The sequence below is a fragment of the Pelodiscus sinensis genome, chromosome 7 (assembly GCF_049634645.1).
Source record: "Pelodiscus sinensis isolate JC-2024 chromosome 7, ASM4963464v1, whole genome shotgun sequence".
Lineage (NCBI taxonomy): Eukaryota > Metazoa > Chordata > Testudines > Trionychidae > Pelodiscus > Pelodiscus sinensis.
Window position 1 is genome coordinate 11,049,976 of NC_134717.1, and position 24,049 is coordinate 11,074,024.

The window sequence follows — 24,049 nt, forward strand, 5'->3', positions numbered from 1 at the left end:
TTAATTTTTTTAAGCGAAGAGTTAATGGAAGAGAAGCTTGGCTTTTGTTTAAGCTAGTGAGCATATCAAAATGACAGCCATCAACCCACCCTTTGATAACTGGACTATTTGGAAAAGAAATAATTGCATTTGTTATGTTAGTCCCTCTAACTTTTACCTGAAGATAGACATCTAGCCAGTAAGGAGGTGGGGGGAAGGGAGGAAGGTCACCATTGTGCACATTTCTAAGAACAGTTCGGTACCTGATGACTAAATACCCTATGTCAGTCATCTGTCTTTCAAAAGCTTCAGGGGGTAGCCGAGTTAGTCTGTAACAGGAAAAACTTCAACAAATAGTCTAGTTGCACCTTAAAGACTAACATGTAGATGGTGGTATGAGCTTTCATGGATACAACCCACTTTTTTTCTTTCAGACACTTCAGTTGCTTTATCAAATCTTGCCAGAATAATCAAAGGTTTAGGGATTTCCCTTTTAGGGCAAATACAAATTAGAGTTGATCAAAACACATGAGTTTCACATTTTTAAAAGCAGCCTTCATTGAAAATGAGGGTTTTTCAAATCTCTCATTTTGATGGATTTTGATTAGCTTTTCCTCTAAGTTTAACTCTTGACTCTTTTTCATATTATGATTGTGGGGGAAATGTCAATTCTTTTCACCCCTAGAAAATCAAACCAGCAAAAGGTAGAAAACAATCATTTAAGAAAATAGCTCATTTTGCTGTAGCAAATTTTTGTGGGTTTTTGTTTTCAAATTTTCCTATAGGGTATAAGTCACTTTCTGACCAGAGAATTTCACATGATTTTTTTTTTTTTTTCCCCCGTGAAAATGCCCACCACATTCCTATTTTATGGCCAGTTCTAAATGGAATAAACAGATTTAGAAATATCACTAGCACAGACTGGCAATGAGTGAAGATAAATGCTTCTACCAGATGTTACTGTGTACTGAGCTTCTATGTTATATCCTGTGCCCCAGAATGAGACAGATCCAAATTTTCAATGTCGTCTTTGGGAATCCAACTTAGACACACAGCATGACTTTTATTTTTATTTTTTTTCAAGGATTCTGAGCACCCACAGCTCTTAGGGTATACCTACACAACAGTGTTAATTCAGAATAACTGACATTACAAAATAATATAATGTGCATCCATGCAGCAAGCCATTATTTTGAAATGTCGAGATGAAGAATCACCTCTGAAATTTTGCCCATAATCTATAAAGATACTGGTGGAGAGGGGTTTAAGCTGCTTAGTGTGTCAAACTGACTACCATCAGCCTATGCTTTGGTAACTGTACTACTTGCAAAAGAAGTAATTGCATTTTGTGTCCCCACTTTTTTTGAAATTTTATAGAAGAGTATCTTCATCTTAAGAGGGAACGGAGTTAGGGGCGGCCTGTGAGCCTAGGCAGCTGCCTAGGGCGCCGCTAGCCCGGTTGTCTGATGATGATGTCACGGCCGTGCAGGCAGGGATGCTGATTGTGCCGCCTCGCCTAGGGCGCCAGCTGCTGCAGCCGGCCTCGGGCTGCTCCTGAACGGAGTCAGCATTTCCAAAGTCTAATTTTAGTTCTATCCTGCTTCATAAAACAATTCAACCAGTTGTGCTTGTTTCCCCACCTCTAGAATGGGTAGACTATTTCCCTACTTTACACACACCTTTTGAAAACTGATACATCAAAGTGTCTCTTTCAGTGTTAAGTACATATTTCGTTTTCTGTCAAGTTGTATCATGTCACTCACTGGTGGTTTTCTTTTTTAAATTGGATAATAGGTTTCCTAAAAAAAATCTTCATTAGAACTATCTTGCTTTCTTTAGGACTTCCTGAGATACAGTGAGAAAGCTGGGCTGGAATGTTCTGATACAGAGGTATACTTTCATCTCCTGGCCTCTATTGCTTTATCTCAGTGTGGCCCATGACCATTTTGCACGTAGTCCATGGTCAGCTTCTCCTGTAGTGGGAAGCCTGTGCTGGCACTCCAGTCCTGTGCAGTTCTTCCGCCCCTCCGCGAGGTTAAGCAGCAGCATTATCCACCCATTTTTTTTTTGGGGGGGGGGGGGGGGGAGGCGGCAGATCCAGCTGAGTGAGAAAGAAGCAGCTCTGCATACTGCTGCCACCTTCCTGCCCCCAGCTTGTGCGATGGCAATGCAGGAAACTTTCCCCACTGCTCCCACTGACTGTAATTCTGACCAGTGGGGTTGGTGCCTGGGAAGAGCATGGTGTGCAAAGCAAGGTAAGGGCCCCCCTGTCTCCCTCATGCCCAGACCCTGTACCCCATCGCCCTCACTCACACCCTCCCACAGAGATCCTACACCCCACCTTATTCCTGCACCCTCCCTTCTGCCCAGTCCTCACACTCACATCCAAACTCTTGATCCCCTGCCTGCTCCTGCATCCTAACTTCCTTGCAGACCCTGTACTCCCCAGCCATTCCTGCACCCTGCCTCCTGCCCAGACCCTGCACTCCCACCCCTTTCCCACTCCCAGTAGCCCCCTCTTGTACACTGACTCCCTCACTTTGGCCCCACACCAGAGCTGGGGAAAGGGAGGGGAGGGGGGCACCAAATCTACTAGCCCTGGGACTCCAGAAGACTTAATCTGGCCTGTGGGAAGCCTTGAACCTCTGTCCTCCCTTCTCTCCCTCCCCCACTGAGGCTGCGGGAAGTGAGGTGGGGGCCACATCAGTGAGGGTTGGGGGTTAGGCATCTTTTTATTTTTCCCTGTAGGTCAAAGGCCCGCAACCCAAAAATGATTCCACACCCCTGCCATAAATAAAAGCAATGTTGAAATCTTATTTCAAAAACAAAAATAAAATAATTTATTTTTGTTTTTGAAATAAGTTTGGTAAATTAACATGATAAAGTTAAAGCCCTTAATCTATTTAACAATTTTGATTAATATTTCCTTTCTTATGGGTTACACATCCCTCCTTTATGTTGTTGCTGTGTATTTGTTTTTATAAAATTGTAGTAGTTGAGGTATTTAGAGATAAGCAAAGGCCTTTTGTCACCATGGGTGGCTGGTTGGTTGGTCGTCTGAAAGATTTGCATTGAGCAGGGTGGGCCGTGGACCAAAAAGTTTGAGAACCACTGCTTTATCTGGATACTGCTAAATGAGTGGAATTTTGTAGAGAAAGCAAATTGCCCTGAATATTGAGATGAGCAAAAACCGAACATTCAACACGTAATTAAATTTAAACTAGAAGAAAAAATAAATGAAGCTATGTGCAGTGGAGGGCTTGTCCGTGCATACCAGACCTCCCGTTGACATTAGTGAAAGAATCATGCCTTTAACTTCTAAAAATGTGTGCGCCTCCTTATTAGTGGCAGTCTGTGTTCTTTAATCTTTCCTTAAGGAGCACTCTGGCCTTTTTCATAATTAATATACTGTTTTTATTCAACAGAAAGCAGTTGAATTAATGTGCCTTGTACCAAAACGTTGCAATGATATGATGAACCTGGGGCGTCTTCAGGGCTTTGAGGTATGTATCTCTCAGCGTAGCTAGATCAGTGCTCAAGGACTGAGAAGCTATTGTCTCTTCAATAATTATCTCCACAGATTGTTCTGTCCTGTTCTTTTAACTGAGCCACATTTCTCGGAGGTTCTGGGGGTTGGGATGGAGAGGATGAATGTATACTTGTATTTCTAAAAATGGAACATTCCTGAACAAGCATCAGAATTTGAGGCCTGTAACTGCTTCTCAAAGCTTAAATTCATCATTCTCAACAACAACCATGGGTCAATGCCCATTGATGTCCAATGCCTCCTTTGCTATTTCCTTCCTTCTTTCCTTGTCCGATGTGGAGTGGCTTAGTTTCTGTAGACTAGCTCCACACCAGTCTACTATATCATCTACCCATTCTCTGTGGGGTCTGCCTCTCCTATTCGAAACATTCATTATGCCAAATACCAAGGTCTTAACTTTTCACTCGTTCGTTTACATTTTAGTCGTTCAGGTGTATGCACCCATGTCAGACAGCACGGAGGAAGAGCTTGAGCTATTCTACAAAGACTTGACACAGCTTAAATTGCAGACTACTTATTTCTTCCTCTGCCAAAATAAGCAGCCTCCCATCCAGACTTTTTCCCACTTATATGGCAACCCAATATCTTGAGTGAGGTAGCTCAACATGATGCTGAGCATCTGTGCTCAAAGGGGGCTCTTAAATGATGTACCAAGTTGACTAATTCAAAATAAGAGCTGGCTGTCCTGGTAAAATGCCTAATCTCTAACAATAGGCCTGATGTGTCTTAAATGGTGCAAATTATAATGGGAAGGTAGTTAGAAACCAGGGATAAAACCATTCCATTGGGGACTTGACATTTTCTGTCTTGGAAACACCAGTGATGAGAAGGCTTAAGAACAGCTGTGTTAGCACTCTGAACTCTTGTTAGGGAAGGCAAAGACTTTGCAAACTTCAGAATGTGAGCTCTAGCAGATCAGCTGTTGAGCCATGTGACTTTAAAAAAAAAATTATCTTCCCCATGTGTGTTCAAGTTAGCAACTTCTTTTTCTCAGGGCAAGCTGACTGCTCAAGGAAAGCTGTTACAACAGGATACATTCTATGTAACTGAACAGGATTCTGGAGGACTGTCTCGGCCAAAGGAGCGCAGGGTCTTCCTCTTTGAGCAAATTGTAATCTTCAGTGAACTTCTTAGGAAAGGCTCCTTAACACCAGGCTACATGTTTAAGAGAAGCATAAAGGTAAGAAATGGGGAATGGGAAAGTTGTATTTGATAAGTGTGCTACTTAACCATAACCTTCCTATGCTCTGGACTGTTAGGCATACAAGTTTTCAAGTGCCACTTGTAGACCTAAATCTTCCTGTACACAATTCAGTTGCTGACTTTACAGGATACACCGCAAAAGGCAAGGCTGAAAAGTTAACATAGTCTTGCCTGAATAAGAGTTGGGCCTAATGAAGGGCTTCTAATTATAGCAGGAGAAGGGGCTTACTAATTTTCTCTCCACTAGGAGTGGAGGAAGGTAATTGAACTAAAATGATCTTGGATCCCAATTCAGAACTTAGGCATGATCTTAACTCTTAACAGTAATGCTTTCTGAATCAGGAGGCCTTAATCTTTAGCCTTTGCTATTGTCATTGTCCTACTTCAATTGTTTCAAGAAAGATTATTCAAGAGGGTGGTAATTGTAAGAATTCAACTAATATTAAACTGAATCTCAAGAAAAATTGTAAATCCTGATTTCTGCAAAGCTCTTAAATTTTGAAATCATTTCCTACCTTCTCCCTTCCTGTGGGGGGTAGAAAGAAACAACATATCATCAATATTGAATCTAGAGGGGAGGAAAAGTTGACTTCTCCATAGGTGGTTATTCTAGAAAGTGTACCAACATAGGTTGTCTGCACAAAGCAATTCTTGCATTGCATGTTGAAAAGAGCGATTATGATTTCTATGTACAAATGCCAAAAGAAGCAAACTTTGGCTAGAGCAACCTGATGGCTTCCAGTTAAATTACACATTAGGGCATGCTTTTGCTACATTGTTAGCTTGAACTATCACTCCAGTTTTGCCCCAATCCAGCTCTGATTTGCACACAGGTCTCTAATTTGACTTAAGTTGTGCTTCAAGCTTAAACTAGCCAGCTCATCAGGGAGTAAACTGAAACTTGAGTCCTACTCAAGTCAGGATGTAGCTATTTGTTTTTGTTTTCTTATTAGATGCTGGTGTGTTCTAACACTCTGCTAATCCAATCACTCTGGGTTGCTTGAGGTGGTTTGATCACTACTCTTGTGGATTGTCTAGGCTTGGAATGCTGCAGCTGGCAACACTGTTGAGACTACCTGGGGTGGTTCTAGCTACATAGGTAATCCACTTCTCTGAGAGGCAGTAGCTGGGTCAACAGAAGAAATACAAATAGAATCTATACTGAGCATTAAATGGACCTAGCTCAGAGGTGGGCAATAATTTTTGACACCAGGGGCCACTTCAGAAACTTTTGAAGTGGCCTAGGCTGACCCAGAAGAGATGGGACCTCAAGCGGAAGGGGCAGGACACTTCCGTGCTTCACCATCCATGGACCGTGATTGTGCATTGCCCCTCTCATACAGAACTGCTGGCTGTTCTGAACAGCTGGTGACTCCCTCTAGGTACCCATGCCCCTGGCAGTGGGAAGAGCCTTCGCATGCTCCCCCCTGTTGTCCCCAGTCAATCCGGGCCTGGGGAGGGGGGCACCCTGCAAGGGACCATTGCACTTAGTCACCCACCAGCTGCGCTGCAGCTTGTGGTTGACTTGAAGTGCTGAGCTCCTAGCAGGGCAGGAGGAGACTTCACACACTCTTCTGCCCCAAGCCCTGGGAGTGTGCAGAGTCTCCTCCCACCCTGCCAGGAGCACATGGCACTTCTAAGCACCTCACACTCCTTGCAGGGCCTGAAGGTGAAGGAGCAGCAGGGCCTTCTGGGCCAGATCCAGCCTACAGAGGCCCTTTTGCCCACCCCTGGGGCAGCTCCATTTCTCAGAGGTGTGAAAAATTATACCTCTGATAATGTAGCTATTTAATGTAAGTTCCTAGTGTAGAGCAGCCTTCACTTAAGCAGAGTAAACACAAGATAATTGTTGCGGTGAAAACATGCCCTTAGAATTCTGCAGAATGTGATGTTTTGCTTTCGGTGGGGTTTTTTTTTCCAATTAAGTTGATTTGCAGAATTTCCCCATTCACTTGATAGGCAGGTCTGTAGTTGAGGAACTGAAAATGAGATGACATCACTTTGAGCTGGTTCATGGGTGTTGACAAACGGTCAATACCTCACTGTGCACAATGGAAATACCTTAGCTCGATGTCCCCTCTCTTTCGTTTTGTGGGGTATAGAGTAAAACAGCAGTGTGCCTGTTTGCAAGAATGGCTAAAGCGAACAGATTAGAGAAGGGGTAAGAGTGGTTTGACTTTTAATCATGTTTCAGACCCTTCAAACGTTTAACAGACCCAGCAGCATCTTGGATGCACTTGCGTGTTTATCTTTAGACATTTGAGTCGTTACAATGAAGTCCAAGATAGGCACATGAAGTGTTTACAGGCTCACAGCCTAATGGAGTCATTTTACAGCAAGTGACCTGAGCAGTAGAGAGTACTTGGAGGAAAAATATCCTGTATCATCAGTGGAGAACTATTCTTTAGTGTATCTGTCCACAGTCCAAACTTAAATGACTAATGGCTGCATTCCAGTACTCCTTAAGGGGAGAAGCAGTGTTTACATCGATGTAATTAACTCTTGTTTTAGAGGGATGGAAGGTTTTTTTGCTTTTGTTCTTCAGCTCTTGGGAGGCATTTTGTCACACTTAAGTTATGCTTATTTTTGATCAGTCCGCCATGATGATATTAAACTTCCTTTTTAAAATAACCACTCAAGATTATGCAGATGGATGTTGAGACTTAACCCTGAAGTCTGCCTGTAGGATGCTAGAGCTTCATTAGACATGGTCAGGAACTTCAAGCACAATGGCATTTTGTTCTGATTGTTATGTTCAGGAAATTAGTGCCATATTTTCTTTTCTTTGAGTGCTGTGAGCCTTCTCCAATTTAACCCAAGGTTCATTGGACTTATTGCAGATGAACTACCTAATAATTGAAGAAATAGTGGATGATGATCCCTGTAAATTTGCTCTGATGAACCGGGAAACTTCGGAACGAGTCATTTTACAGGCTGCTAATCCTGAAATTCAGCAAGCTTGGGTACAGGACATCAATCAGGTCCTGGACACACAGAGAGACTTCCTAAATGGTACGTAGTCTCCCTGTGCCATGTCTTCTGCATTAACAGGAATCTGCAATGTTCAAATGTTCTCTTCTGCTGAAAAACTCATCGCCTTCAGGTTCATAAAGAAATATCTCAAGCGGAACGCTTGATCCAGGTTGCCCATCTTTAAGTACCTGGCGCAGGGCCAGACCATGTCCCCTGAGTCTTAGGTGTCCTCTATTATATTGATAATCCCTTTTTCTTGTAGAAAAAAGGCTCATGCACTTGCACGGTCCTATCTCTTGCAGCAATCTCACTGCCTAGTTCAGGGACTGCATTGTAGTGGGGAGCATCTAGGTAGCCAATGAGTCAGGGTGGGAGAAGACATAATGCCGCCATAATCCTCAGATCTTTGAAGTGTCCCAAAATGTTTATAAGGCTCTCTGATGTGTTAATGGCTCCATAGAATTTTTGGCCGGCCCAAGAACAAGTGGGGTCTCGTTCAGCACTCGTGACTCTCTGCTAATGTATATGGTTGGCTTCGTCTGCTGTTGAGGTTCAGAGGCTGATCCCACCAGTTTTATTCTGGGGAGCCAGAAGTTATCTGTGGTGAAAGCCTTCTACAACTTACCTCACTTTTTCAAAGTCAGGTCTGCTGATGTCTGTTAACTGCTTTCAACATTGTAAATATAATCGCAATCAGAGGCCATTATCAGAATCCATTCATTCCAGAATGGCCTTCTGTTTGCGTCCCTAATACTGAGGGGCAGTCGGGCTCTGAAACAAGAGCCGAAATTAGCCTCAACTCAAAGGGGTTTGAAAAATTGGCCCAGAAGTCTGAATTTCTAAAACATATGCTGATGTACTTCTGGGAGAGCACAGGGCATCGCATATGTCTGACGTTCAGAATGCCTGGAGGGTTTGGTTGGATGAATTGCCTAATTTCTGCTTTCATAGGGGTCTGATTGCCCTTTTGGGTGCAGCCCCTTCAAAGGTCAGTGCCGCATAAGTCCAGTCAAACTAATGCAGAGAGCAACTATGAGACCGAGCTTTCTACCTACTTCATGTTGGAGAGAGGAAAAGAGAATATCACTTATTTTGGCATTAAATTATTCCTTCCCTCCACTGTTGAGTAAGCATCGGGATGGATTGATTTTTAAATCATTGACTTAAATCACTAACAAATTATTTAAATCAAGTTACCAAGAAAGTAAGACTGATTGTGCTTATGGTGCACATCATTTGGAAGCAAGTCCCATTGAATTCACTGGCACTTCTGTTTTTTGAGACCAAGGATAGGCTAGGGTTCCCTTGAAAAAGCTGAGTTATGCTGAAGTAAAATAGGGAATCGACTTATGGTCATAGATCAATATGGTCCATGACCATGGTCTTCCAAAATAAGAGCCATGTATTATGAAACATAAAAGAAAATGGCCACTGGCAACTCAATTTCTGTTGCTGCAGATTTCTGTATTGTATACTTGAGTGATAGATTTGGAACCTAGTTTAGTAGTTAAACAAGCCATGAAGATTATTTGAGCTAAACTTTTTTTTTTAAAGCAACATCCAGCACAGCAAACTGCTTGGGAATTTACTTGTCAAATCATACTTGTACTAAGATCATCTTAAAAATCAATGCATAATTTTTCTCCCACAAAAGCTAATGGCCAAATAAATCCCTTAGCCTTTAAGCTACCATAGGGGCAACTCGTTGATTTTTTTTTTTTAATTAAGTTACTAACCAGTTGGTCCAGTCCAGCCATATCCACATCTTCATCCCTGTCATTTTCTCCCAATAAGCAGTTTTGCTTATGATTCATTCTTGTAACTAGACTCTGCATCTTCTTGTGCTGCCTCTGCTTTATACACTTTCCTTTTTTACTCAGGGAATGAATTTCTTCAGAGTATTCCCAGATAGGGGTGCATCTATGCCCAGAAGCCATGACAGCTTTCTGTATCCCCCCTCCACTTTTTTGCCAAAGAAAAATTATGTGCTGAAGGTCTTCCCTTTTTTCTTTCCCGTCTACTCCACCCTTCCTTTCTGTGCTGCCTCTGTCTTTCCTATATTGTCTCTCTTTAAGGCAATGACTTAACTAACTCTTCTTTGCTTATGATGTGGTAGACGTCAGCCAAGCATAGCAGAACACACAACAATTCTATCCCGCTCGTCTGTTTCTGCACGTTACTTTTTAGTTTGCCCAGAACTTTCCAGAAGCAAGAGCTGGTAGTTAGGCTGGACAGAGTAAAGCCATACATTAATTTTTGAGACTGTAAGTGTAGGTATCACATGTTTATGATGAGATTTAATTGCTACTACATTTCTCATTTAAAATGAGGGGTGGGTGTGTGTGTGTGTGTGTGTGTGTGTGTGTGTGTGTTGATTTAAAGTCTCATTTTTATTTTAAAAACTGTTCTTATCCACTTTGGTTGAAATCCTGGAGTCTGTTTATCTCTTGTGAAGTTTTTTCATCTCTTCGATATTGAGAGGGATGCTTGTTTTGTGAGTGGATTAATTTTATCTGTGACACTGTCCTGCATTTTCCCATTGCTGAATTAGGTAGCCTGGCCAGAGATAACTAAATGGAATGCAATGTACAGAGTATGATTCTCTGAATGTAGGTCATATAGCTTCAATGGCTTTGGACAGATCAAACACCAAATCCATATGCTTAGGTGCTTATAGTCTTTGATCTGTGTGTGGGTTTTTTGTCTGTCTGTCTCTCTCGCTCTCCTGAACAATGGCAGTATGTGTGGAAAGACTTGAGCTTAAAGCTGCTCCTAAACTTTTGTCTGAGAGCAGCTCACAGTGATAGTTGGTGCTTAAATATGCCAATGAACTTGATAGAAGCTGTCACAAGACCTCTTATCACTTCCTGTAGTTGATCAACTCTTCAAGTAGAAAAGGGGACGCTATAGGGTGACAAAGTCAGAAGAAAAAAGTGTTTTGTTTTTTTTTCATTTCCCTTCCCCTTCAGAGTGGAGAACTGGGATACTTTACAATAAAAAGAGGCTGAGAAAATGGCAACCTCTACCTTTCTTTCTAGTTCCACACTTCTCCCCCCTCCAAATTATCTCCAACACGAGAGTACCCCACCTACACCTTAATTTATCATTGGATTTGCAGACTCAAAGATAGTCATCTTTCTCCTTCTCAGCTCCCCACCTGCTCAAACATAGACACCTATTTCCTAGCCTTCGTTTTCCTTACCAATCTCTTCATACCTAAGCACCTTTTCCTGATCCCAGGCTCATTAACTTGGGTTTGCAAAAGCCTCTGATTTGGCTTATGGTATGTCCCCAAGGTTTCTTATAATCATGGTACAGGCATCTTCTGGAATGACCAGCTGAGGTTAATGTTCTGATGCCATCCATACCAGTTGTCTAGTGGGTAGCTTCCAGGCACTGCTCTGGATCAAGCTAGCTATTAGGGATTTTAAAATGATTGCGTACTTTAAACACATGTAACTGCTGAAAATTTCAGCAGTTGCACGCACAAACTCCCTCTCCACCACCTGTGTGAATAGCAGGGTCAGTCGCTATTAGCAACCTGGCTGTCTAGGACTTGGATAAATTCACACTAGTTAAGTACTAACGACAAAAACCTATAAAGGACTGCTGAGTCATCCTGATGTATGCTGTTTGGAATAAATTGTGAACTTGTTTATTTCTGTTTGAAGGGCTAAGTATTTTAGTACCCTGTAGCATTAGACCAGCTACACTAGACACAGATTCCTCTTACTGCTGTGATGAAAACATCATGTACAGCACTGCAAGGTGGCCTCAAGATATCGAAATGTAAATGTACTCTTCCATGTGTGATGCAGTTGAGTATCCCTTGGATTTACTTTGAAACAGCATTATGCAAGTCATATGGTACACATCAGGTTATGGTGTCCCAAGCAGCAGTTCATCTAATTTTCTTCCTCTCCTGCAGCACTACAGTCGCCCATAGAGTATCAGCGCAAAGAAAGTACCTCAGCAGTAATGAGGCCACAAGCTAGTAGGGTGTCTCAGCCCAACAGCAGACCCTATTCTTCTGTTCCAGTAGGGTCTGAGAAGCCTTCAAAGGCTACAAGCCGTAACCCATCTCTGCCACCCCTGAAGATATCTACCTCCAATGGCAGTGCAGGGTATGAACACCACCAGCCTGGGGACACATATGAACAAAGCCAGGTATTGTATCTCTGCCCACTCTCCTTTCTTAACTAGTCTGAAAAGTGCCCTGGTCAGTGTTGCTCTAATGTTCCCTGTGCCGGAGCAGAATGAATTTTATGGGCACAAATATGAAGGTGATGTCACACCATAAAACTTGTGGTGGCCATGGGGACATAGGGTTGGGTTGCAGAGTGTGAGGCTCTGATTGGGGGTGTGGGCTCTGGGGTGAGGACAGGTTGAGGCATTTGGGCTTTAGGAGGGTACTCTGGGGCTGCCATAAGGAGAGAGGATGCTGCCGTCTTTGCAGCATCTAGATTTGGGGTGGGAGGGTGAAGGCACTTCTCCCTGGCATGGCAGCTACGGGGTTGGCAGGATAGGCGCCCCTACCATGGCACTGCAGGTTGCAGACGGGGCTGGGTTGGAGCTGAGGGTGCAGATCCTGATGTAGGGGCTGGGCCATCATGGCCATGGCAAGGGGAGAGCTCTGGGACCAGCCTGGGTTGTGGGTAGGGTGGCTCCAGCTGGCAAGACTGCCTTGGATGGGTACCTTGAGCACCTGCGTGTCACTAACTAGTCAGCTGTGTGGCCATAGAGGTGCACAGCTTCCAGGGTCTTGAAAGAGGCAACTCTCTCCTATTCCCCCCCCAGGAGCAGGCACTTACTAAAAATTTGTGGTGTCCCCTTCACAGAGTGACTTGGCAGGGTGCAATGGGACCTCTTCCATGGTGGTAATCAAAGATTACTATGCACTGAAAGAGAATGAGATCTGTGTGAATCAGGGCGAGGTGGTTCAGATCCTTGCCATCAACCAGCAAAACATGTTCCTGGTATACCAGCCTGCAAACGACCACTCCCCAGCTGCTGAAGGATGGATTCCAGGCAATATCTTGGCTCCCCTCACTAAATCCACTTCAGATAATAGCGACGGAAGCATCAAGTAAGTGCCATGTTGGCTTCCCTAGGAGCAGTATGTGGATTTTTGAGGAGAAAAAAAACAAAAGTGGTAGGGAGTTCCTGCTGATTTTTTTTATCTACAGTGCCATTGGAACAAACTTTGAATACTCAATCCGCAACATGGGGCATCCATGTTGGATAGTTCGGGGTTTGATTATTTTTGTTTGCTTTTTTTGTTTGTTTATACTTTGTAAAGAATTTAAAATCCTAGACAATTTAACGGCATGTTTTATGTTGATCCATTTTACATCAACATGGACCTGATTGGACTGGACTTATATTTATGTTGTATTAAGTTACTTATATATATATATTGGTTCTAACAGCATTTAGCAAAAAATCAGGCCTTGTGTTGGACAGAGGCCTGCTTCTCAAGGAGGAGAGATTTTGTTGTCTATGGCAATTTCTTTGTACAGCTTGTATCTTTTTTTATTTTGACTTTTTTTCTGTTCACAGTAACTTTTTTGTAAAATATTTTTTGTTGGCAAGACTCCCTTCTAAATACATTCCTGTATAAAATATTTTGCACTATTTAAAGAAACCCATATTGATGAAGTCAGGTTGTGCAATATAATGGATAGTCGCAATGTTCATCATTGTACCTGTAATGTAACTAATTTTAAATGTACTATTTTAAATATGTAAAATAAATTTTCTCAATGAGCATGTTTTAATGAGGTTTAAAAGGACTAGTTTGACCCTCTTTTGTTTTCTTTTTGTTACAATGTTTTGCTGCTGCTTTAACAAATGTGTGGATTTTTTTTCTTTTCTGATTTTTAGAAATTTGTCAATCTGAAATGGCTAAATGCAAGAAAGTGTCTTTTGGTATTAAATACAGAAGGTACAACTCTTTTCAGTAATACCTGTTTTCTTTAATACCTAACATTAGTACAATGGATGCTAAAGAATCTTGTTACATAAGTGCCTCAAGGTGTAGATTCGAAGGACCGATTTTTAAGAAAATTGATTTCTGCTGAAGTGACGCACATTGGGTTTACCTGTATTCTTATACAAGATTGATTGCTCCTGGTCAAAACCTGTATAAAATGTAGACTAAACCTAAGGTCCTCCAGTATAAAATATAGACTAAACCTAAGGTCCTCCAGTTAGCTAGAGACTCAGTGGCATTCTTTTCTAGCATTGGTGTGAAATTGTGTGCCTTTGTTTGTGAACAGCATTAGATTCCCCAATGAGTAATGGTAAATTGAAGCTTCTGCAAAGAGAACTAAACAAAAACCGCTGTAGTGAATGAAGCACATTGCACTTCTCTTCTCCCCTTTTTTGAGATTTAAATCTCTCAAATACTCTAATCATACTCTGGGAATAAATGGTTGCTTAACTGAACTCTGTGTATTGTAAAAAACAAATGGCCAACTTTGGATGTGATGTACAGCTTTGTCTATACTACCATAAATGGTTTAAAAATGGGGTAAATCATGTTAAAGCAGCTACAGTATGCGCTTATCATATTCTGTTTGATCTTGCTGGTGATAGGCCAGCCAGCTGGGGATAAGAGAAAAGAATCCCGTCAGTCCATCATTGACTTGATCCATATTAAATAGGAAGTTTAAATTTTTGAAATCTAGTGAGTTTTGCAGTGTTGAGAGAACTCCCCACTGCATTACATATCTAATTTGAATATCCCCTAGAAGTGCCAAAATGAGAGTGTTGTCCTGAGTTTTCCTGTCAAACTGCAGAGATGTGAGACATTTATATAATGTTCCTTCCTGGTGCTCCTCTTCACTGAATGCAAATGCCCATAACTAGTTCTCACACATGACTTTGTGTTGCTGTAGTGTGGACACTCTCAAATTGGCTGGGACAGTTTCAGCTAACATAAACCAGTGTAGTCTAACAGCTGTACACACCAACACAAGAAGAGGTCTGTAGTTTTAATCTTAACATGACGTACCATATTAATCTGATGCCAACGCATAATGAACGCAAGCACTTCAGAATTGGAATACAAAATATCTACCGTTCTGGAGTGTAAAATAATGTCCAATTTTATTGGCATCAGGTTATTGTTGGATTATATGCAACTTTCTTTGTAAAATGTATCCAGGTATTATAGATGCGACCGTGAGCCAAACATTGGGCTTCAGATGTGATTTGCATGCCTTAAAGGTGGACAGAATAGTGCAATGCTTGTAACCTGGGTTCCAGTTCATTCCACTGCCATTTTTGAGAACTTTGTGCTTTGAGTGAATATGAAGAAAAAAAAAGCCTCAAATGGTAAACATTCTGCTGTGAAAGCAAACTACATATTAGATGTCTTTCTTTAATTTGATGTCTATTCTGAGCTATGATTTCTCCGGTCTCCACGACATTTTTCTTAAAGGGTGACATGACCTTTTTCCAAGGACAAGGTCATGGAGACAGTAAATATGGCCTGGAAATGGAAATCACTAATTCGGTGTTCTGTTTAGTCAACAAATACAGATTTGAAAACATCAGACAATTGGATTAACCAAATGCAACTGTGTTTAACAGGAAATTCTTGACCCCAAGAAGTATAGCAAAGCTTATTTCCCAGAACTACTACTCTTGGAAATCCTAATGACCTAGTTACTATGTGTTGGGTTTTTTGCATTTCATGTGCTTAGCAGCTCCAGGAATCCACCTAGAACTTCTGAACACTTGGGCTTGCTGTATCAGTTCAGCCCATTAAGACCCCATTCCCATCATATCTGCATCCTTTCCACTGCTTGAATAGACGAGATTTTTTTAAATTGGATTGATGTTTTAGCACTTGCACTTGTCACAAACCTTCATTGCTGAAGTCCCTCAAGACAGATTATCTGAAGTTGAGACAGCCCAGTTGATTTAGGGAACTGGCTTTTTTACTTAATGTATTAAAACAGCAAGTAGAACATTTGCTAGTAGAACTGCTGAAATGGTTTTCTAATATTGCTGAAACTGAAATAGCTGCATTGCTGGTGACTCTTACTTTCTAGGAAATTGCAGTACTCAAATGTGGCTGCTGGTCCCCTTTCCACATCCTTTCTTCCCTGCCATGATCTGCTATTTGATTGGTGCATTTTTTGGTACAACAGGAAGTCATGTTCATGGCATACCCTGCGCATGAGAAAGCGGGCGGAAAAGGAGAGCAGTGGCAAAAATGAAGCCAATGGGCCACGTAAATCCAAGGATATTCTGGGCACCAAAGTCTCTGTTAAAGTGAGTAAGGCCATCTAAAGCTGTGGGCCACTCTCCTGCTTCCCATCTTCCTCACCCCCCTCTGGCATCCTCTTTCTCTGGAGAGATGGGGGTGACACTTTGATTTTTGTTTATATAATTTTTGGGGGTAGTTCCCATGTTACAGGATTTTGCATGCAAAATAAAATGCAGCCTTTGTGTTTGGGTTTTTTCCTGGCATCCAAACTGCAAGTAAGTATTTCTCATTTACATAGACTACTCATGTGTGCAGTCGAAATGCAAATTGTGGGCAGGAGCAAACTTTACTAAACTTGGCACTCAGTCACCAGCTATACCGAGGCAAAGGGCCTGTGAAAGCACAGAGTGAAACCTGGTAACACTGAAGTCACTGGAAGTTTTGCCACTTACTTCAACAGGGCCAGAATTTCACCTTCTATCTTAAGGCTAATGATGGTTTTCAACTTTTGGGTCCAAGCCAAGTGTTGGGAGGTTTGTCAGCTGCTTCTTTCCTCCATATTAGAAAAGGGGGGACTGGCCTAGATCCTGGTGTGTGTGGGGGGGGGGGGGGGGGAGTGCTAAAAGGATGCATTTTAGTTCCTAAGCTTTCCCATACTATCATTTAAGATCCATCTTCTGCTATAGCTATATAACTAATATGTTCTAATACATAGCACAAATGTCCATAAAAGCTAAAGAAGCTTCCCTAGCACCTATGGAGGGCTCATTCTCCAACAAGGTGAAGCAAATTCTTATAGCAAAATTTTATGCAACAAACAAAACCCAGGTCCCAGTTCAGGACGGCACTTTATGCATGTTTAGTTCCATTCCTAGTCAGTAAAGTGTGTGATCTAAGTGAATGTATCAAACTGTGTGTTTGAAACATATGGAGTGTGAAGAGGACCTTTTGTTGGTTGCATTTTACACCCACTTTGCCGACATTAAAAACTATCGAAGAATTAGATGCGAAGAAGTAGCTGTTCCAGCTTGGCAGATGTACATGGTTCTTTCTATTGCTTCCTTCCATAATTTCTTATTACTTAAACAACTGTTGCAAAATTATTACCTGGCCTTTCATAACAGCATGTTGCTGCCTTTGTTGGTTTCCTGGTTTTGAAGCATTTCCTTTACCAGTACACATTTCCATGCTGCTCGCAAGTTTTCAATTGCTCTCAGCCTAACACATGTGTTCTAACCTTGTACTTCTTTCTTCCTCTTCATGCTGCCAAACAAGGAGACAAACAGCTCCGAGGAATCGGAATGTGATGACCTTGACCCCAATACAAGCATGGAGGTAGACAACCATGTGCTATCTTCCCCCCCCCCCCGATAATATGTTCCTTACTTTTAAAATGTCTTTCAAAAAAAACTTTGTATCCATATAGTACATGGATCTATTCAGAATAACCTGTACAAACTGCTAGCAGTGCTCCCTGCAAGCTGAATATTTGGGCAGTCGCCCAGGAAAGAGTCACATGCTGCACGGCTACTTAGCAGAGCACCCACAGCTCGCAGCATGTGTTTCTACTAGTAGTGCACACCTGCATATCCCTGAGAGCACACAATTTATTCCCCACAGGGATGGAAAAAACTAGAGGGAACATCGACTGCTAGCTGTATTGTGCTGACAGCAATGCTCTTAAAAACAAAACCTTAAATCCTAGAGCAACAATAAAAACAGATTACATTTTGATCTTTCTCACAGCAAGCAGGCTTTTTAAGCTGTAGTTGTATGCATGTTTAAATGTGCTTCCGTCCAACAGCAGTGCTAGGACAACTCCACTAAACTGGCCTTTATTTCAGAGAAGGCTTATGTGGTTAAGTAGACCTGACTTGTCTTTGCACTAGCTTTATTCCAATGTAACTTAACTACAGTGGAGCCATCCCTAATTCACACGCGTGTCAGAAGAATCAAACCAGTGTTTAAGAGCTGTAGATGTTAATAGGACTGTTGGCTATGATAGTTTAACTTATCAAGCACTATATAAAGCTTCTAAGAGACAGTCCCTGCTCCAAAGTGTTTCCAGGGAAAACAAACAAAGATGAATCGCATGTCTGTCTCTTTGGCAGCATGTTGCTGGGAAAGCCACAATTAGAACTCCAATATCAAGTAGGTTGTCCTTTTGCACGAAAAATACTTAAACCAACCTGATCAAATGAGGGATGTTAAGGACTAGTTGACTATCCCATAAGCATTTGCTTATGAGATAATCAACATGATAGTCAACTAGTCAATTCCTCTCCTCCTCTTCCCGCCTCCCCCCGAGATGCCTTTCAGAGGCAGCACTGAGGGAGGAGGGGGGGGGGAGTACCTTGAAGAGGCAGCGCTGCTTGGAGCCTGGGGTCAGCTGGGGACTCTCCAGCTGACACTAGGCTTTGTGCAGCACAGCTGCTTTGAAACACCACAGCGGTGTTTAAAAGGGCAGTGCCGCCCTATCGACTAATCGAATAGGTGATACAAAAATGCATTGATTATTTGATTGTCAATTACATGATACTTAGATCAAATGTCATGGCACTTGACCAGGAACACAGATATTTTACTCAGTGGCTTCAATAAGTATCAGTTTGGAGAAATGTAGCCTAAAGGAAATCTTGAGTCATAAAGTTTCAAAAGTAGCCTAAGGCTATACAGTCGTTATCGTTTAGGTTAAATTGCACTTTATTAGTGTGTGTTTGGCATTTTAAAAAAGCCAGTAAGTAATGTTTGTACGTATGTTGTGAGGATTCGTTTGGGGGCAAAAACCCCACCTTTTAAATGTCACTACAGTGTGCAATGAGTATGAAGAGAGGAGTCAGATGGGGCTGACAAAGTGGCTTTTACCCAGAAAAGCTTATGTCCAAATAAACCTAAGTTAAGTCTTTAAGGTACCTCAGCACTTCACTGTTTTTTGCATACACAGGCTAACATGGCTACCCCTCTGAAATCCATACGTCTACTCTGACAAGTCTCAGAGTAGTATGTGCTCATTGCATTCAAACTAGGGATGTGATAGTCATGAAGATTAATGGATAGATATGTTTACACTAAGTGTGCCTTCTTCCCTCCTATCCCCTCCCCCCCATGTTGCTGCCATTCAGAGGCACAAGTGTAAGGGATGGTGGGGAGGCAGGAGCCTGTGCTTGCAGAGAGCTTGATTAGTTTAACAAAATAAACACATGTTAACATCCCTAATTCAAATGTGTAAACCTTTTAGCTGGGAACTAGACCTATGGCGCACGGGCTGACATGAGGGATGCACGTGATACATAGATCAGGACAAGGAAAGGTAGTTCCTTTTTATTTCAAAACTTGTTTTTCTTAGAATGCACATTAACAATCACTCAAACCTGTGCGCATAGCCATCAAAGATTTTCCCTACCGGTACCCATCATGTCAGCTACTGTCGGGGGAGCCATGCAGAGCTTCTCGCAGCCAGTACATCCTTCAGCCAATGTTGCATCCCGCAGCTCAGGAAGCAGCTGAGCATCTCCCTGCTGGCAGCAAGCAAGTCCCTCAGCCCGCAGGTCCCCAGTGGGCTGAGGGGCAGCGTGGGCTAAGGGACATGTAGGCTGTGGGCACAGCTATATTGTCTGGGTGGGGTGGGAGCCCATAACTGTAATAGATTGAAAAGGGGTTTGTATCCTCCAAGGTGGGGTGCCACTGCCATCTCTCACCAAGGGCAAGTCTCAGGAGCAAGTGGTCTAGAACATGGAGCTGGTCGGGCATGTTTTCCTGACTGGGTCTTGTCCTCAATGTGCAGAAGTTCACTCTTCTTCTCATTCGAAGAACTGAGTTCATTGAGGCCCTGCTTGATTCCAGGTCATTGCTGGCATCGCTGGGCTTCAACAAAGTGCACAACTGCACGAAGCTCCTCGGACACATGGCCTAGACCCGTATCTTCCATCGTGCTCGTCTATGCCTCCTCCCACTTCAGGCATGGCTGGTAGTGGTGTTCGAGTCCTCCTGAGCCTGTCTCAACGGGCTGGTCACTCGGCTGCTGGCAGCCCTGCACTCCCTCAACTTATGGTACAACCTCATGCAGTGTGTGCAGAGGTCCCCTTCACCAGGCCACAACTGGAGACTTCTCTTGCAACAGCTGCCTTTGAACACGAGGCCTGTGGTTGTCACGCATAGAACTGGTCTTGCTTCACAGGTGTGTTTCTACCTCAACTGAGGGGAATGTGGTGTTCTTCGATAAGTGTCGCCATGGGTGCTTCACTGCTGGAATTGGACTTGTCCCGGTACTACAGATCGCAGATCTTTTAGCAGTTGTCTGCCGGACTACGCATGCACGTCGGTCATCTCGCAGCTTTTTGTGCCGTTTCTGGTCACACGGTCCAGCTCCCGCCAGTTCCTCCTAACCAGCTCTTCTCGTGTTAATCCTGTCAGGAATGGAGACAAAAACATCATAAATACTTAGTAGTTGTCACCTAGTTATTAGTAATTGTAGATAGTTCAGCACGTTCACTTTGAAAACAAACAAAAAAAGGAAAAACAAAAACAAGGACGTTTTTCAGGAAGACATGCTGGGATCACCAGGCTTCAAAAAGTGCAGCACATGATGCAATCCAATGCCCGCGTCTGATGGGCACGCACCGTGCCAGATAGACCCCTTGGTTGCGCCCCGGGCAGCGGGCGTGTGACGCATGTGCGGCCCCATCTCCGGGCATGCGGCACCCCTTACCATTTCAATCAGGCATCCTCCCCCCCCATAAGTTGGTGCCCCGGGCAGCTGCCTGGCTAGCCTACTCCCCCCCCCCTCCCAAATCCAGCCCTGGACATGCATCATGCATAAGGTGTTTGGGTGAGGGACATAGTCCCCAGACATGTCCCCGCTGCTTGAAGCTTACCACTCAAGTGTGATGGGACCAGGAGATGTTGCTGAAAATGCTGCTTTTTGATAAGGCGCTCCAGCCACAAATGGACTCCCCCAGCCCTTCTCAATCACTACCAGCAGCCAAGCATCGTCCTTCTCTGAAGGCGATGCATTCTAAGAGAAGGCCTTCTCCCTCTGGCTCCCTGCCAGCAATCCGTGTGAGCATGGGAGGCAAACCGGCCACTTCGGGCACAACTCCAGCCTGCTGACCAGACAAACATAAGCAAGACCGCAGTGCGTCAGCACCAAGACTGGCACTGACAGTACAACTGGTAATGGCCACGCAGACCAGACTGGCACCAAGCCTGGCACCAGAACCGGATCCCACACTGACGGCACTGCACACATCGGCACTGACTCATGCGGCACCGGCTACCCCGGCACCAGTGAACCAGCTGACAATGGCGCGCCACCGGACCACGGCACGATCATCGCATGCAACTACCCGGGTGGCACTGGCTCCCACGTCGACACCGCTGTCATCACCAACACAACACTCTCTGGCACTGACCAAAGCACATCGGGAAATGCAGAAGTTACCAAACCCATCGCCAACTCCAGAACAGGCTGTGTTCTCTTCGGAACCACCTTTCATCTTCTCCAGTTCCGTCAATCCGTTCAGGCCACTTTCCATCCAGAACTCACCAATACTCACCAAGTACCTCTCCTTCTCCCAGATACTACCATCGGCACAGTTATCCATCACCCTTTCTGGTGCACTCACAGGGTAGATCCAGATCACTGAGGTCCCCCACACTTTCCACCAGCTCCAGGTACTGAGAGATTTACAGACACAGCCATCACCACAGATACTCCCCGCACTACTACGACCGTCAGCATAGACACAGTTGTCATGACAGCCGTTTCTCTCACTCACCAGACCTTACTTCACTCAAGTCGCTGTCCTATCATCGGACACATGCAACCCGTGACAAAACTCTCCCTTTCCCTCCACAGTGAGACCGCCCACAGGGAACCAGCCAACCATAACACATCAGTCTGAGCCAGAAGAGGGACAGCTGTTGGACAGAGATGAACCACAAGACCGTTCTGCTGCAGACATCTTTTCCTCTTCACCCGATGATGCTGTCTTCCCTGAAGACTCCCCACCCACAGACGACTTACGCCAATTTCTGGAGCTGTTTAGAAGGATTGCTGACAGCCAAAAGGTGCCGCGATCAGAGGTCCAGCAGAAGCAGCACCATCTCCTAAGAAATCTACAGCCTTCACAAACATCAAAGGTGGCTCTACCATGCGACGAGGCAATCCTAGAAGTGGCCAACGATATATGGCAAACACCCGTCTCCACTCTAGCGACAAATAAAAAGGCTGACAACGTATATTTATACTGGCAAAAGGCATGGAGTTTTTTTTAACCATCCAAAGCCTAACACCCTCGTTGTCGACACGGCGCAACAAAGAGCCAAAGCGCCGCAATATAAAAACACCTTTGGAGACGGGGATAGTAAGCGTCTGGACCTTTTGGGGAGGAAGGTCTAGTCATCATCCATTTTAACATTGAGACTGGTAAAGAGTGTCTCCAACCTCCCCCCAGAACATGGGGGTGTCAAAGGGATCTGCCACTGCCCTTTTCTAAGAGCCAAGGTGGTAATATATGTGCTGCACCGGGGCATTCCAGCAACTTGTCCCTCCTAGCGCAAGGTAGCATCAAATTAATATCTCATTAGAAAGCTTAAAATTAACAAACGTGTGATGCTGTCTGGTTTTGGTATTAGCACAATGGCACTCCTCCAGTCACATCTAGTATTGGAAAATGAGAAATTGTCTGGAAGGGGCTGAGGAGTCTCCAGTGCCACCTGTTCTGTGGCTGTTTTGGGGGCAGGTCAGTTAGATTTCTCCAAATAGAGCTGAAAATAGCCAGGATAAAGATAAAAGCCTTGATATAACATCTGCTTTATACTCAGATTGGAGATTTACCCATCTGTATGACCTCTGAATTCTGGGTCATAGGTGTGTGGGAACCTGGCTCACCAGGATAAGCCGGGGGAGGGGGTGTCCCTCTGTCCTTCCAGTCTTTAAAAGGTTTACATGGGAAAAAGAGACCCAACGATAGCCCATTCTTGGATGTCCGATCTGAGTCCATTGGTTCAACTTGTCTTACGACCTCAAATGGTCCTTAACATCTTAGAGTCTGGAGTTGATACTGGTAAGAGCACTTGGACACCAGGCCTAAAAGACACACAAATGATTAGTTTGGACTTATAGCAAGTTCCCTTGTAAGAGACCACATGAAGACTTAACCCTTTCACGCACTTGAAGGACATACTGGATTACAATAGTTTCCTTCAGAATCCCAGGGGAAGCTCAGGATGCTAAGACAGTCTTTCATATAGCAGTTCAAAATGAGAATTCAGTGAAAGCTTGTAGGATATCTCAGATGGCATGTAATAATGGGGGAAGTTGTTGGTCTCAATGGCAAGGGTCTGACATAGCAAACTTCTGTAATGTCTTTCAGCATTTTGTCAAACAGTTTTACTAAGCTACATGTGTGGGGCTGTTAATCAATGTGTGTGTTGTTTTTGACCATAGCATGTCACAGGTGAGTATCTGGGTGAATTGTTCTACTGAGACAAGCTCCGCCAGCTGTGTCAGGCTGCATCCAGCACCACCAGTGGACCCATAGCTTTTGAGAGCGAGCCTGGGGCTATTTGGAGACTACAAAATGGAGGCTTTAACTCTCACACGCAGTCCTGTCTCCACAGTATTTTCGCAAGAAGCACTGATTTCAGACTGTAGGAAGTCAGAGTTCTTGCGGAAATTCAAGTGGCCAGTGTAGACAGCTGGCAAGTTTTTCCGCAAAAGCAGCTGATTTTGCGGAAAAACTTGCCAGTCTATGCTCCAATAAATCTGTTAGGCTGTGTCTAATCTTTCATGGGCAAAGACCCACTTTGTCAGATGCAGCTGTTGCATCAGCAAAAGCTTATGCTTCGTTATACAGTAAGATGATGTGTCTGACATGAGACTTGTATGCCCTGTTTCCCATGCTACCATACGCTATATGTAATCCAAAAGTGTTCTCCCTTTAGCTCAAATAGATGTCTGGGTGCCAGGAGGAGGGAGCTTAAGGCTCTATTTCCAACTCTCGGGTGTGATGGCTTATACCATGACATTTGCAATATGTGACTTGGTTCCACCCAGGGCCTAATCCCCTGGACCTCCCAGGTCATTAATGGTATTTTTAGCAACAGAAAATTAATACTTTAATTGA

The 24,049-nt window shown here is 43.6% G+C and overlaps 1 protein-coding gene across 12 annotated transcripts in view; it reads left to right on the plus strand.

The window, feature by feature from the left end:
• KALRN (kalirin RhoGEF kinase) overlaps positions 1-24,049 on the plus strand; it is a 790,448-nt gene that overhangs the window by 727,126 nt on the left and 39,273 nt on the right. For 9 of the 12 annotated variants that reach the window (XM_075933137.1, XM_075933140.1, XM_075933138.1 and 6 more), the window contains 6 exons: positions 1,819-1,869; positions 3,405-3,482; positions 4,521-4,706; positions 7,570-7,741; positions 11,631-11,869; positions 12,541-13,657. In XM_075933137.1, coding sequence (XP_075789252.1) covers positions 1,819-1,869; positions 3,405-3,482; positions 4,521-4,706; positions 7,570-7,741; positions 11,631-11,869; positions 12,541-12,792 — 978 coding nt within the window. In that variant the 3' untranslated portion in view covers positions 12,793-13,657. Of the gene's footprint in view, positions 1-1,818; positions 1,870-3,404; positions 3,483-4,520; positions 4,707-7,569; positions 7,742-11,630; positions 11,870-12,540; positions 13,658-15,861; positions 15,986-17,195; positions 17,256-24,049 lie in introns of those variants that run through there. The other 3 variants (XM_075933149.1, XM_075933142.1, XM_075933143.1) reach the window with 3 other exon arrangements.